Here is a 16591-nt window from a genome sequence, read left to right on the forward strand (position 1 = left end):
GCTAAAACGCAAATACCCATTTACTGATTTGGCAGTATGGTTAGGAGCCACAGCTGGGTATGATTTTGGTCTCTTTCCAGGGACTTGTGCTAGGAAAAGGCTTGGAGATGGAGAGGAAACAAGTTTTTTAAAAGCCTGTTTTCTCAAGTTAGTGGACCTGAGCAAAAAAAAAAAAAAAGCTGTGGAGTAGTTAACTGTTCAGGTAGAAGTTGTTTCATGAAGTAAAAAAAAACATGGGAAAATGGTATGCCATGTAGTTACAGTGTCTTATTCATTTCTCATATTTTACCCTGAAGTGGAAATAGGATGTTGTGTATATTTAAAACGAAAACACCCTAAACTTGAGTTAGTCATGAGTACAGTTTTGCTTATGCATGGCCAAATCCTGGTGTCAGAAAACAATTACTGTAAAGTAATAGTTTTATATGTTTGAAGCAAAAGGATGATGAGTCCTATAGAAGCCCTGGAACCAGTGCAATGAAAAGGGCTGGGAACAGTGAGCTAGAGAGGCTTTTTCACTTTATATTGTAGATGAGTTCTGTGTTTGACTTAAACCAAGATGTCAGAACTTTAGTGGTCATCATAAGAGATGGAATTTTATGAGGTCAGTAACATGGGGCCTGGATGGTTTGGTAAGATAAGCACTGTGTTTTCTCTGTTTGTGTTTTGTTGCTGATTCTTTTTTTTTTAATTATTTTTTTAAAAATTTTTACTTTTTCTCCATTTCCTCTTCTGGGTCTTCTAGAGTAACACATTTTATAAGGTAATTTTCAAGTGTCCTGTATGTAATGATTTATGATTTTGTAAATAGTCTCAGTTTTTAATTAATTTGGCTGTGTAGCATAGCTGTGAATGGAGAATCCTCCTGATAAAGTCTAAATCATGTGGACACTTGGGACATCTCACCCAGAAGAGGTAGAAATGACAACGGTTGCAAACTGTCGATTTGGGCTTTTTTAAAAGAAGTTAAAATTGCAGTGCTAATTAGTAGTAGTCTTTTAGCTGCATTTCATAACAGGTGTTACTAGTAGACAACACTTGTTGCTTTTATTTGTAGACATAGGTGACTTTGTCTTTCTGATCCCATACATGCAGTCAGACTGAAATCCAGGGAGAAGCATGTTGCAAAATGAACAGTGACAACATTACAAAATGCTGGGAGGGAACGATTACCTTCTATTAGACTTTACTGGGGCTACAGCATTACAGAAAAAAGAAGTAAGTTTTGTCTTCCTTTGCGAAGGTTCAGGCTTGATTTTTGTGGTAGCTATGTAAGAGGCTGGAACAAATGAGATGGTTTTGAATTTACAGCTATGGCAGTTAATAATATTCAAAACTAGTTTTCTTTCTGTGAACAGAAAAATGCCCTGAGCTATCCACATCTCTGCAGAATATGACACTCAGAAAATTTGTTCAGCAACTCCTGTTTTGCAGAATTTTTCCAGTTATTTGCTAAATTCTCCTAATGGTGCACTCCACATGCCAGTCCTTTAGTACCTTTGCTGGGGAGCAAAGGTGGCAGAAATCGGGATGTGTACTCAGCATGGAGTGTCATCTAGCCTTTCAATGTGAAACTTGCCTTGTAAGTTAGCAGTCGGTAGCAATCCTACAAAGGGCTTTAGAAGCCCACCTGTGGCCCAAAGAATGACATCACCAACCTGTTCCAGTAGTGTCAGATTAGAGTGTTTATCACTAAATAGTTCTTTCCAAGAGGGAGAATAACTTTGGGTGTAACTAATTAGCTCCTGTTTCTGCTTGAAGCCCATATCAATCTAGGTACAATCAAGTGAGCTCCCTTTCAGAGTGTAGTCTTTAAAATTGACATGAACTGAAATTTTCTTCCTTTCTCAGAAAGAATGAATGAAATTTGGCAGTATATATTATGGCATCTTCTTGAAAACAGAGATTTGAAAAGGTGCTTGAATAGAAATTTTTACATATATAACCCCGCACCTTCTGTTGCTTTTGCCATGAGGGATTAATTCAAATGCCAGCAGACAGTGTTTTCTGCTACTCGGCCATGCAGGTGTGATTACCTTTTAATAAACCACTGTCCTTTATTGGTGTGACAGACAGACAGACTTATTAAGATTCTTGACTGCATTCTTCTTTAAGCAGTAAATAGATTTTGTCAATTTACGTTATTGTATTTGTTAAATACTTTTTTTTTAAGCCTTGATTGTACAACTAGAAGCTTGCAGTAGGTTTTTCAGGAGCTACTGGAAACTTCTGAAGCTTTCATCTATGATAGCTTACAGCTCTTCCCTGTAGAACTTTATGTTATTTATTATGTAAGTTAACAATACAGATGTAAAACCAAGGAATTATATCAGGAATGCAATTTCACGTGAAGGACGCTCTGAAATAACTCTGTGTAATTTAAATAATTGTTCTTAGAGCCCTTCTGATTTTACTTAATTTGCTTTTGTGAAGTGTAAAAGAAGTTTGTTAAATCAGAACTGCATGTGCTGTGGTTATTTTGTATATGTGGGAATCAGCCCAGGGTTCCTAATCCCAAACAAAACTCTGCTGCTTGAGCTGATAATCCACAACTCATTACTAAGACTCTGAATAACTGGTGTCAAGGATGGGAGCCAAGTTAAGACCTCTTTATGTAGGTCCACTGTAGATGAACGCTGAGAGAGGTTATGCTTCGCACAAGTGTAAATTCTCAAATACATGAGAGAATTGCCTGACACAATTTTAGTTAGGAATTGGATTAAAGTATGGAAAAACAATTTGATTTAAAGTGCTTGCATATGCTTTAGTACATTCCTCCCCTCTAGTGTAGTAAGTATTCTGTTTGCTGTGGCTTTAGTGTTATGAAGGACTTCTTGGAGCATATTTCAGGTAAAGCAGTTGATTTTTCTGGTGGTTTAGAAATATAACTTTGATGCCATGGTAGTTGGGTGCTAGTGCATTCTGGGAAGTGGAGAGGTTTATAAGAATAATATTATGTAAATGATTATTTGAAGAACTGGTGGTGGAAGGGGGAAAGTTCCTTTCTATGTAAACTATCCACCTAGTACTCCAATTCCTCTATGTTGGGGAAGTGGACACGCAATATGTAATATTAACTTGACGAGAAGTGTTATTAATCCTGTGCATTACATAAATTGTGTTGCATAACTATGTATGAAATGAGTCTTACTCAGTTTATATTTTTAGTTGCTTTATTATTTACTTTGTAAATAAAGATATTTTTTTTTTTTTAAAGATTTCAGTCTCCAGGGCTCATCTAGACACGAGTTTATGCATATCTGAGATACAAATTCTCTTTTATCACTGCTAGTGGCCCTCCTAGTTTCTTTATTTTAAAAATAAAATGTAGTTGAAGTATTGACTTGGAGGGGGAAAAGGTCTTTATTCCCCCCACAGTAATAAGTACAAGCTGGGACACAATAGGAAGCTACCTACTTAGGATCATTTTTTTTTTTTGTCTTCTATTTGCAAGTTTTTGTTTCTTTATTCAGCAGATTTAATATCTTTCTTGTTTAATTTTAGCACAAAAATAAACCACATGTGGTGACCTTAGCTAGCAGCCACTTGGTTTCCTCAGCAGCTGCTGCTACACGCTGTGTGTCTGACAGACAGGGCTAGGTCATGGTTACCAGAGGACACCCTTGTGGTCATAACCAAGTTGTAAATGTCACTAAGATTGTTTCTGAATGCCTATCACATGTGTATCGCTGATTCTGAAGTAGATAAAGTCAGCTGAAGATTCATTTGGGAGTTGGGACTCCCAGAAGATTACTTTTGAAGATGAACAGCAGCAAGAGTTGTGACATGCATCCATAAGCAGCAGTAGTGATTTGACAGTTATTTAGTTCTCAGTTACTAGCCCTTTGGTAGAACTGACAGCATGCCTGCGAAGATAGTGAGGCCTGTTTCAGCCCCATTAATGTTGTCTTGAATGCGAACCTGCAGTCTGAAAAAATGATAAATGTTCAGTGATTGATTTTATAGTCCCAGGGCACTTGGGGTGGTTTCTTATAGCTGCAAATAATTTCTTGCCCTCCTTTAATTAAGCTTGAGCTGTAGGTTTCTGCTCACCAGACTTGGAGAAGGGAGAATTGTAAGATAAGATTTTAAAATAATGTTTTTCAAAACTTCAGCTACAAAGGAGGTGCAATTTTGAGTGCCAGCTCTATCATGCATTGGTACAGAATAGGTGATTTGGTGCACATCTGATCAGTCAGAGCCACAAATGCCATGTTCATACCTTTATATGGAAGGCTGGAGGCATTTTCACGTGTACAAAAGAGAATTTTAAGTAATTTGGTTAATTAAATAATATATGCATCCTAGGGATTTCTGTGTTTTCTGTCTCTATACCTTTTGGCAGAAACTTTCGGTAAGCCAGCATTTCCTGACTGTATAAGGGTCACTCCAAGCCTAAGTTTACTATACTAATGCTAGAAAAGTGCAAAACAGTATTTCAGTTTGAGAGTTTGTTTGCAAATTGGGTGATCAAGTTGTTTATTTAATCACTGGTTGGAAGTAAACCTTTTGTCAATGAGCCATGCTGTTTAGTAATGTGATCGTGTCAAAATGCCTATTAATATGTAACATTAATAGCAGGCTGCAAAGGGAAATGGAATTTCTTCTCATTTGCACTAACATTTTTTTTCTTCAAGTCAGTGACTCTTGCTCACCTCTTTACTGTATTGTTTTATTAATGCAAACAGAAACCTTGGGGGAAAGAAAAAAACAGTTGTTCTTCAGACTAATTTTACTCTCCGAGCGGTTATAGCAACTTAACACTAAGAGGATTCAAATATCAAAATACCTCTGTATTATTCAGTTTTTAGAAGCACTGTCCATGAGGACACAGCTTACTAAGAAATTATGTGATTTCTTTTGATGGAGGAAAGAAAGTAAAATATGGGCAGGAAGTAATTTCTGAGAGATAGACCTAAAAGCCAACTTTTGTGATTAATGACCAATTGTGACTGCACATTTAATTAGGAAAGTGTCATTACACTCAATTAGCTGGGCTGCCAAATAATCTGTTTAATACTCTGGTCTTTTTTTTTCTCTAGGGTTTTGCAGACAGTCCTCATTACAGTGATCACTTGAATGACAGTCGATTAGGGCCCCATGAAGGATTGTCCCCGACACCTTTCATGAACTCAAATCTGATGGGTAAGTAGGTAATTCTTTACGAGTATCCCCTCAAAGCCTCTTTGGTCAGAAAGAGACATTTTTCATTCCCTTGTCTAGGCCTGACACATCAAGCATCTGGAAGTTGCTGTGTCTCATAGTAACACTGACTTTCCTATTGAAATGTTTTTGTGTTTGATACATTTGTCAAAAAGGCCATTGTCCAAGACTTCTTAGAAGCAACCACATAGATGTTATCAAGTTGATCTAGAAAGCTGATATGTTTCGGTTTGATTTTTACATTTCTTTTGTAAAAAAAAAACCAAACCAAAAAACCAAACTTTCCTTATTTCTGTTGAGAGGACATATACAGCTTGTTGTGCATTTAAAAAAAACAAACTATTTTTTCTAAGACTATAAATTCCTGAACTACCTACCCATGTCACTTAGGCTTTTCTTTAGTTAATAATTTGAGGACTTGCCTTTTTTTAAATTTTATAATTTCTTTTGTGTTTGTTGTATTAGAAACATAATCACTTCCAAGAAATAGATGCAAGCTCCTGTTTTGCTAGGCACATGTCTTTGCTGCTTCCAGGCCTGTGGTTGTCCAGCATTTTCTGCTTTTGAGCCTGGAAGAACAAGAAAGCAGAATGTGTATTATATTGTGGGCTTAGATATTGAATGCTTTTTCTTCATTGCCTGCACTTTTGTGTTACTTGAAACATGTTAATTCATTGATGACATTGTTTCAAACTTCTCTCTATTCCAGTTTGGGGCATAGAAATATTGATTTCAAAATGTTTATTGTTTGATAATACTTAGGCATGACTCTTGAGTGTTTGTTTTGAATTTGCACACTTAGCATTGTTTTGCTTAATATATTCTGTGTCTAGTAGACATGACCTATTTTGTGATCTCAGTATTGTCCTTTTAAGACATAGCCATGGTAATCTAAGTGGATTACCTAAATCCAAATCCCGGTGGTCTGCAATTTCTTTTGGAAATCTTTCTTCTTTGCCCAGTCTTTGTTTACTACCATAATTTTCTCTGAAACAGGGGAAGACAAAGCACAACTATTACTGAAAGCAGAACTTCATTTAAACTTGAACCTGAAATATGTAATTTTTAAATATGCCATCTCTATAGTCTTTGTCTAGAGAGTACATGTTGATCAGTCAGTGATACTTATATCTGAAGATAATAAAGCTATAATGTAGTTTTCTTTAGTTATTTTGATAAAGCAGGGTAGAGCTTCCTCTGAATACTGATTTGAATATGTTTTCTTTTTAAATAGAGAAGGCTAAAAAGACAAGTTGTTTCAATTGCTTTTCCACTATTTTGACCAGTAGCACTTAGGGAAGGGCTCTAGGCTTTGCATAGCTGATGCTGACTTTATTTTACAAAAATATACATCGGAGTTGTTCATTGTTTTTTCTTGGTTTTGTTTTTCTAATTTGTGTTACCAAAGACAAACTATTTGCTTGTACTTTTGTTTGAACCATCTGATTTCTAAACAATATATGCCTTTGAATACATTAAGAAAGTAATTGGTGCAACTGTAGCTTCATAGTTTTCCAGTTTTATTGAAGAGATGGCTAGGTGATTGCATTAGGTGTAACAGAACTACATAATTAATACAGATTTGAGCAGAAGCCTCGATTGAGATAGTTTTGTAGGGAGAATTAATGAACTGCAAGATGTGGATGTGTCAGTCACCCAAAGCAACCATGAACTTAAATAGTTTTATAATGCTTTATGGCTAACCCTTATTGGTTTTTTGTTTGGGGTTTTGTTTGGTTTTTTTTGTTTGAGCAACACTACTTTGTTTCCTTCTATGTGCAGCAAAGAAACATAGAAAGGTTTCAGTGTCTATCTCTAGAAGTAGTCCACCTCAGAACTCTGAAAGTGTGCTTTTAAAAGTTTTCTACCTGTGGTTTTTAGCTTGTCATAACAAAAAATTATACACATTCTACCGAGTACGGTACAGAACAGCATGCAGCTTTTTAAGTCATACTTTCACATCCAGTATGTCTTAAGTTGATGCTAAAAGTTTGGAGAGAGCAATGATAGAAGCTACATAAAACCACTGAGCCGTAGTTTTCTATGTAGTACCATTATCTGTGTTTATGTGTGGTTTTTTTTTTTTGTCTACTATTGAAAAGATAAATGAGACTACTTCGTGAGTTTTTTAGACAAAATATGTTACACAGTTTGTTAATATCAAATTGTGAACATGTTCTTATAAATAGAATGAAAACACCCATTTTATTAGCTATGGTAGATGATCTTTAATGCATTGCTTGATTTCTATGATCTTCAGAGGTTAGAAGGAGATGGAGGCTAAGAACGTGAACTTGATGAGCTTATAGGAAATATCTCACTAGGCTAATAGGGAGTGATGGAGTGTTTGGGGTTCCATGTTGAAAATCTAAGAAACACATCCCTTCCTGACATATTATGACTGAAATAAATCTTTGAAATAGTTAAAAACTATTTAAAAAAAAAAAAAAGAGCAACAACATATTTCACCGTTGCTGTCAACACTTAAGAGCATCATTAAAAGAAAGAATTGTGTGTCAAGGGGATGTTGTTATTTTGTGTATTATGTTCAGCCGTAAGCATATTTGCCTGAAGAGATAGGGGATTATAAAGTGCCACTGTCTTTCATGATGGAGCTCTCAAACATTTTAATGATCTTGTACATTGCAAAAGAGAGAAATTTTGTCTAACAAGAGTTGATAATGATTCAATAATGAACAATTTGCCACAAAGATGCATTTCCATATTCATTTAGATATTTTTCAAGTGTTTTGCAGAGGAAGTAAAGCCATTATGTTGGATTGGTTAGTGTTCTTCACTAATGAATTCCAGAATTATCCTGTTGATTTGTTAGTATTAAAAAAAAGGACCATTGCTTGTATTTCAAGTAAAATCACTGAATTCTCTTGGCACCAGTATAGTCTGTTAGTATCCATAGAGATCTGCAGAAAATCAGGCTAAGATATATTGGTGGTATTGTACCTCCATTTAGATTTGATAATCTTTGATTATTCAACACTTTCTGTTGTAATTACATTCTAGAAAACAACTCACAAGGATATGAGATTCTTTCCTCTGTAATTATGCTGTCTTCTAGTACTCTGCACTTGCAAATAGAGGTCAGTTTTTGCTAGGACCCTTCAAGCGCTTGGTATTTTATCTTCTGTTGTACTTTTCCTTCATTCTGCTGAGCTTTTCTATTGCTTACCAGGAAGAAAGGAAGTGGATTGTTTCTGAATATAGTTTAAAGAGGTTTTTTTTTTGTCTGTTTTGAAATTTTCAAGTGAATTATTTTGTTTATTTTGTGTGTATGTCTTTCCACAAGAGCTAGAATGGATAAAGATAAAACTGTGCTCCATATTCATTGTCTGTGTACTACAACATTCCACAAGCTTGTATATGGTAAATAGTAGTTTAAAAAAATTAGTCAATAATGAGTGAAAAGGGGGTGGTTGAATACAGGCTTGCCATGTTGAAATTAGTCCCTTTCAGTAGAGATAGTTCTTCCAAGTTTGCTTTCAAGTGTACTTCTTCATTTTCTCATTATTTCTTAAACTACTTGCCTTACAGTTTAACTGGATTAAATTTTTGAGTGCTGGTTGTTCCTGAGCTAGCTACAGGGTTTGAAGACCTGTCAACCAAAATAACTGGAAACTGTCATAATTGGAAACTAGAAATGTATGGAAATGGAGGTTTTTAGATAGTGTGCCTTTTTCTCAACCTCACCTACTTGCTGACTCTGGTAAACTCGCTACAGACTTGTAGTTGCTAGATCTTTTTGTATCATCTTTTTACATTGTAATGCTCACATCTGTTGGGATCCTAGTGAGGTGGTGATTTTGCTCCTTTTCCTGAAAACTAACTTCTGCTTCATGCTAGGTATGGCCATGATATTATCTTATAGCTAACATTAGGAGTATGAAGGACCTGAGAATGTGAGGAAGTCAAGACACATATCAGTATTTATGAGAGAGGATGTAGCAGATTGTTACAGTAATTAGAGCTATAAATGATTCAGATTTTTAATAAAAATGTAGGTTCTTATACTCTTAACTATTTATAGTGTGAATATAAGTGATAAGCCTGATTTTTGTTCTGATTGAAATAAATAAGTGAAAGAACCAAACATAGTACTCTCTAATGGAAGCAAAGTAATAAATTTCCCTGTTTTTACAATATGAGTTCTTTTAGTGTTAGCTATACTTGATGCAGTTGAGTCACTCAGGTGGCTTGTCATCAGGCTTCACAAAACAGGGTTAATAGGTATGTGATGGGTAGAAACCGTGGTGTGAAGTGCGAAGGGCAGCAGGAACAGAGCTCCACCACAGGATCTCTCACATGCTGGGCAGCTGTGCACATGCTCCAATGTGCGTTCATCCTGAGGGCTGCAGTGCCTCTCTGCCTCCTGTGTGGGTCTCTGCAGCCCGCAGACTCTCCAGAATGGCCTGCGCCATGGCCCCTCCTCACCCAGTCTCCTCCCCTTCTGGGTGCACTCACCCAGAGCTGTTGGTGACTGTTAATCCTGCCATTGTTTTTCATCGGTTGCAGGGGCACAGCCTACAGTCTTGCTGTGGGCTGCAGAGGGGTCAGTGGTCTGGTGCTCCTTCTTTTTTCCTCCTTCCTCTGACTGTGGGGTACACATGGTTGTCTCCATCTTGTGTCATTCTTCCACATCCTCTTCCAACTCAGATTTCCCTTCTTAAACAGAGACTCCAGATTGGCCTGACTGGGCTAGAGGTGGGTGCACCTTCAGACCCAGAGGATGTTTTGAGAACTACTTACTGGGACCAGCGCTGCAGTTCCCTCCTCTCTCTGTTACCAAGCGAAAAGTGGTTCCACACAAACCCATGACAAGTGCAGGATGGGTTGAAGCCAAATTCTTTGAGTTTTCAAAGGCAGACTTCAGAATTACTGTGAAACTAAAGTTTCATATGAATAAGAGATTGATATCTGGGCTGGGATGCCTTCTGATTTTTAGAGTTTACTGTTCAGTTAATGGACTTGATTTCCTGATGGTGCAGGTTTGTAGGAATGGCTGTACTTGTGCCAGTGCATCGTGAAAGTACTATGTCTAATTTTTATTGTAAAAATCTATTTCACTTCTAAGTTAAGTACTCCACTTGGCTTGTATCAAGTTGTAAGTATTTTTAAGGATGGACATTAAGGACATTTTTTGAAGCAATGTAGTAAATACTTGAAGCCTCTGTAAGCTTTCTAGTATTGATATTCTTTTTAAACAGATGATGTAAGCCTTTTAAACCTTGATTTGGGAAAGGTTACTCTCAGTAGAAGGAGAAGCTTTTGAACTTGAAAATTTAAAGAAGGCATAAGTCTTATTTCTCAGTTAAGAATCTAAACAACCTTCAGGAAACTGCTAGTTTTCTTCCTCAGTAGCTCTTCACTAAAAGTATCTTGGGATCAAAGAGAGACTTAATTATCAAATGACTTTATGATGGTTGAAGGCAATAGTAGGAAGCAAGCAAGGGTAAACAGTTATTAAAATGGCAAATGTTAAGAATGATGCCATTACAGTTTTTGCTAGAAATCTTGTTTTAATTACCTTTTAGGAAGGGAGAGGCTAGGTACAAGTAGTGAGTTGGCAGACTGTGTATTTGTCCAAAATAATAGTTAGATTTCCTTGAATTGCCTTCTGTAGTAATGACTAATTGAACACACAGAATAAAACAGGCATCAGAATGGAAATGCTCTCCAGAGACATAAGTAATGACAAGATTGATCTGAAATAATTTATATGCAGTTACATTGGTATTAACTTGAGAATGGTGGGGATAGAATATTTTGTATCCTTTGGAGAATTCATTAGAAGAGGAAAATGTTAAAAGAAGAAAATGACAAAATAGGGGCACAACAAAGAATAAGACAAGTGCTTCAGTTAATCTCATTTTAAAGGAGCAGGGTGGTAAATTGGAGGAAAATTGTGAAAGGATAGATAATAAGCTTCACATAGTGCATAATTATTTGTTGAAGATTATTGTAGGCTAAGAGTTCAGAAGACCTTTCCTCATAAGAAAATGCAAGTATAAGATCATCCACAGTTACAATACTTGGGGGTACTCGGGTCTGCCACAAGCCATAGATTGTAAACTTGAATTTCAATAGCTGACAGGAACTGGTATTATGCAGTTTGACAATATTATGTTCACATTTTCTCAAATCATATATTGTTTTAATTATTAAAGCTAAAAATAATCACGATGCCAACTCATCTGTATGTAATATATTATAGCTACTTTTGCCAAACTAAGTGTTGCCATTACTTCACTCCAGTAAAGCTTCATGTTCTGTTGCTTCAGATAGGCTTATGGGGTTTTTTTAAGTTGGGTTTTTTTTCCCCCAAATCATTGCATATGATGAATTTGGTGAATGGAAGATCAACATCGAACTGTCTTTCTAAGAACATTGGGACGTGTCACTGTACTTAATTACTTGATTGATACTGTTTTTATGTGATATTATAGACTGCCTGAAAGCCTAAGGAGAATTCTGTAGTATTTCAGGTTCTGTAATGAAAACGTAAAACCCTGAGTAATGTTCAAAGTTGAATTTTCATCATATCCCCCACTCTTCTAGGTAATTATACATATCACCTGCTTCATATATGAACATATAAAAGCTCCCTAAATTTTGTGTTCCATCCATCCCTGTCTTCCATGCCTCCTGCCACCCTCCCTGCCCAAATGCTAGCAATCCTTTAATTGAGGGATATTTCTGCATCTGGCTGTGTCCTGGCTCTGGCATGGCGTGTTGAGCAGAGACAGACTTGTCAGTCGTACCTGTAAGGTCTCGCACTTGACATGCTGGTTATTGCTGGTGCAGAGCTGCCAATATGAGGCTGAGGATTTCTAGAGTTGCTAGTGTTTCAGATGCATCCTTTTTTTTCCCCCAGGTATTATGTTAAATAAATTCTACTCACACCAAAGAATTGCTCTCATCTGCTCTTCATTTTTCTTTTGTGAAAGCTAACGCGTTTCAGAGAAATTAAATTACACAGTCATTTAGTGACAGTGCTAAGTACAGGGCATTTTTACCCTTGGGTTTTTGCTCATGAGAGTATGTTAAGTGTAGTTTTCTCTTCTGTTTACAATAATATTTCAATCAAATAGCTTTCCTAACATTTCTTTAAATACAGTGATAGCTCAAGGCTTTCTACAGATGTAATGGAAGGTTTGTGTCCTTTGTAGTGTTATGCTGCAGCAGGTGTCCACTTGTGCTTTCTCTCCCTTGAGAGGTTAATCTGCTTTCTAGGTAGCAGCTGGGGTGGAGGGGCCCTAACAGCTCTCCTTAGGTGGTGCTCAGGTGTGAGTCTGTCAGGTAGGAGCATGGCCACAGCTGCTCACTGTGGCTTGGTGGCTGGCAGGAGGCCCTGTGCCCTGCTGCTGGCCCTGGGCAGCCCCCAGTGCTGGGGAATGAAGAGGAGGCAAGCTGGTGCACAGCAGTTGGCCTTCCTCCTCCCTGCCCAGGAGCCCCACACTGTATCAGTAGGCCAGAATGCTGAGACAGTTGCTCCTTAGCAAGGGCGGGTTGTAATCTCCAAAGCAATATTGGAGAAGTAGTCTGCTGTTTTGTGGCTCAGTGAAAAAGAGAGAAAGGTTTTCTTATTTTCAAGTAAGAAAGTGAAGAAATTGGTACTTGAAAATCCATCGAACTATGTGATTTACCATGGTACTGGGCAGACCTGCTAATACCTTTTTACTGGATACCGGCAGAACCACAAGTACCTTTCCAGGACTCTCGGGAGGCTTGGCAAATCCATTGTGTTCCACAAGCTGAACTTGCAGTTCTAGGGACTCGCAGGCAGTAGTGTTGCTTCCACAGTGTGTTAATGAGATCAAAAATGGGACCTAGTGTTAATTGTGTGGGAGGAAGATGAAATGTGAGACTTTTTTAAGAACGCAGCACTTAAACCCAGATTTTTTGTTCACACTAAGTACTTCTGAATTGCCAGTCAAGGAATTGAAACATGCAAGTCTGGCTTAAATTTTGAAATATTTTAGTTGTGATAAAATTTGTTCTGCAAGGCTTGGATTTTAGTTAATGCAGTCTGATATATTTGAGTGTTGATTTATTCACAGTGTACTCTGCCTCTGAGAAGGGGAATAAATAGTAATCTGATGAAATTTTTAAGTCTTGCATTTCCTCTTTGTTACAACATGTCAGTTTAGCTGCTGTAGGGTATGTTTATCTGTTACAAGGCTCATCAGTGCATGAAATGCTGAAAGGGCATATTTCTCCCCTGTGGTTCCTACCATCCCTGGGCACTTGTAGATGTGTTCCAGTGGATGGGATCAGCTGGGTGAAGCTGTAGGACTTCAAATTTCTGTCTGTTTGAGGATGCCAAGCCCCTTTCCAGGGAGAAGGGAGGAGGGGGATGATTCTTTTCCATACTGGTGGTGTAACTTCCCCATGAGGCAGTTGCTTGGGGATCTACATAATAACTACTATTCTGTTCAAATAGGAGACTGTAGACAGCTCACTAGTGATTAAAAGATAATTTTGCAATTTTTCATTGCTTGTCTTTGTTTTGCAATAAAGATGTTTGCTTATCACCAGGTGCATAAAAATCATTTACTTAATCTCTATTTCATTCCGTTAATTTTTTTTTCCATTCTTGCATGCATGTGGCTATAGCCTGTCACTTGCTAGCAGTCCAGTTTTTAATAAATGCAGCAGCCTGTATCCAGTGATTAAATTCTGAAATGTTCTAACTAGACTACTCATGCCAAAACAAGTGGCTTTTGTGATTTGGGGCATTACAGTATTTGCATTAATACGATTTGAAGTTAATAGTTTTCTTTTGAGACTGAGTTTTAGTGAGTCAAATGTTTGTTGCTGCTGAAAACCTGACTTTGTTTAGATACACAGACACCTCAGAGGGGAAACAGATAAAATTGAACAAATGAGCCTATAAGAGATGTAACGTAATTTTTTAGGTGCATGAAGGTGTTGGACCTCTAATAGTACTATTTTTTAGAGTTGTTTGAGTGGCCATTGCATTTTCCCTAGAGTTGTAAGCTGCTATAGGTGTGTAATGCTTCAGCTATATGGTGGATTAATGAAACGAGTATTATCAAAATAAATAAAATTTTTCTTATTTAGAAACCAATGTTTGAATAGTTTCACTTCAGCCCAATATTGCACAAAATGTTGGGTTTTGCCAAGCAAGTGAAAGATTTTTCATTTAACAGAAATGTGCAGAAGGCCAGAGAAACTGCAACTCATTCTGTTATGTGATGATACCTTGCTTTATTTGTGAGGCATTCTTGGTTGCTGTCTTTTCATGCTTTTCTGAAGGCTAATAGCACTGTGGCTTTCAGAGGGTTGTTCAGCTTCTGTCACTCTAATACATAAATGTATATTGGGAAGTCAGCTGAAAAATCTGCAGAGATATTTCTTAGGCATCCAGATGGAGAGTCACTTTGAGAAGGAGAAACCTTGTTATTCTTATGTGTGGAAGCTTCACCGGGATGGCATTTGGTGGAGAGAGGGTGATGTTTGGGGTTTTGGGTGGCGGGTTTTGGTTTTTTTTTTTTGAAGATGGTTACAGGAGTACCCCATGTGAAGGTGAATCAGGAGAGAGAGAGTCAATATGTCACCTTATGTGATGTTGTATACAGGATTAAAGAAACTCAATATTTGGGATTACTGCTACTGGTTCCCTTAAAGAAAGCAGTAGCCGTAAGTTAAATGATGAAATTAAAAAGATTAATTGAAATGGGAATGGGGAAGAAGCACAGCAATTACTACTGGAAGAAGTTGAGGCTGATTTCACAGTTTTTCCTAAAACTGCTGAGATCTGGACATGAGTCTTAAAGGTATTTGAGAACCAAGCACACTAAGTGCCGTGTAAGTATAAAATATGTAAATTCCAATTGGGAGTGTATACAGACCATGTGCAAAACCAGTACTATTGTCACAATAACTGTAATGAAATTTTAGTTTACTTCCCAGTGTTATAGTGACCTCTAAAAAAAGCCTGGTACTTCAGGCACAAATGCAGTACAAATAAAGTGTCTTGTAATTTCTTCCTCTTATACAATGGGACAAAGAAAGCAGAAGTCTTGAGAGTAATGTGTGACTTAACAGCCTTGTAAGCTTCGTGGCTGATCCCTGAGGTTTGCATTGAATACCTAAGTGCATGACTGCATCATAAATAAATTTGTATTGTGTTTAAAAGAAGTTCTGCAGAGATAATAGTGTACTTGTACACTATCAGGGTATTGCAGTTTTAAGTACATTTTCAGCACCGTGGGAGCCAAGTGAAGCTTGCTTTGCTATTTTGCTGTGATAAATAACACCTCTCTTTCTGACTGGATTAGTATCTTTTTTGTGATATCATTTATTTGTTTCACATATTATTAGTCCATTACAAGATGTCCGATAGAATTTATGTATTTATTTGGAATCTTGAGGTGTTTTGTCACTTGAACTAGAGGCTGATTGCCTTGCTTGAATAGAAATTTGCAAAAAATTAATTCGATGAAGGACCATGTTTCTTAAATGTCTTACCTATGTTTAAAATCCTATTGCCTTATGAAATATCATAGAGAATCTTCAGATTGCATCACTCGAACTTCAGTTGAGTTAGCAGAAGCCTGTGTGTTACACTGTAGAAAGCATTTGGCACACCTTAGTAGTAAAAAAATCAGATTTCTTTTGCATATTTATAAGTTCTTTAATTTGTTTCTGTATAAATCTTTTGCATTATTATACAGCTTCAGGATTGAAAGATAGTGAAATTGATACAGATATGCAAGATCAGAAACTGAACTGTTGCGTCTTTTCCAAGATGCAATTTTGTCTTACTTTGTACTTAGAGAAATGTCATCCTTTCTCTTGATGTGAATTAAATCTTTCTTCTGCATGATAGGTGATGTGATATTTTCTTTAGCAGTGTTATGTTCTGTGGTGAAATATCTGCTAATATGTTTTACCTTCATCAAAACAATTTTTCTTTCCTTCTTCTGGGATTGATATTTTTAAGCTTAAGATAAATGTCACTAGCATTACTAGTGTTTGAAATACTGCTTAATAAATTACGAAACTGGGAAATCCACATGCCTTTTTTTCTTTTTCTGATTTCTGAATCTATCACTTTTCTCAGTACTTTGGTTTGAGCTATGAGAGCACAGTCTAAAGTTACTCATTCATGCAGTGCTCCATTTACCGTGCACTGCTAAGTTGTTCTTGCCCAGCATACTGGGGGCTTGAGGGTTATTTTGCCTTGTTTGATTACAGAGAGTGGTGGGAGGAGGAGCAATGATTGGCTTGTCTTTCTGGTGCTTGGCTCCATTTCCTTTTTTTTTTTTTTTTTTTTGTTCACTGCCTTTATTCATCAATGACAATTTATAAACAGTGCATGTTTCACAATGATTTCAGCCTTGTGTGCCAAACAACTGTATGATTTTGTTCCCTTGTTTGACAGCTATTT

The 16591-nt window shown here is 36.9% G+C and overlaps 1 protein-coding gene across 4 annotated transcripts in view; it reads left to right on the forward strand.

Moving 5' to 3' along the window:
- The window catches only part of TCF12 (transcription factor 12), a 169031-nt gene that overhangs the window by 54281 nt on the left and 98159 nt on the right, over positions 1-16591 (forward strand). For all 4 annotated transcript variants that reach the window (XM_061999259.1, XM_061999260.1, XM_061999263.1 and 1 more), the window contains exon 6: positions 5043-5145. In XM_061999259.1, the coding sequence (XP_061855243.1) occupies positions 5043-5145 (103 nt within the window). The remainder of the gene's footprint in view (positions 1-5042; positions 5146-16591) is intronic.

The sequence above is a fragment of the Colius striatus genome, chromosome 7 (assembly GCF_028858725.1).
Source record: "Colius striatus isolate bColStr4 chromosome 7, bColStr4.1.hap1, whole genome shotgun sequence".
In the NCBI taxonomy this organism is placed as follows: domain Eukaryota; kingdom Metazoa; phylum Chordata; class Aves; order Coliiformes; family Coliidae; genus Colius; species Colius striatus.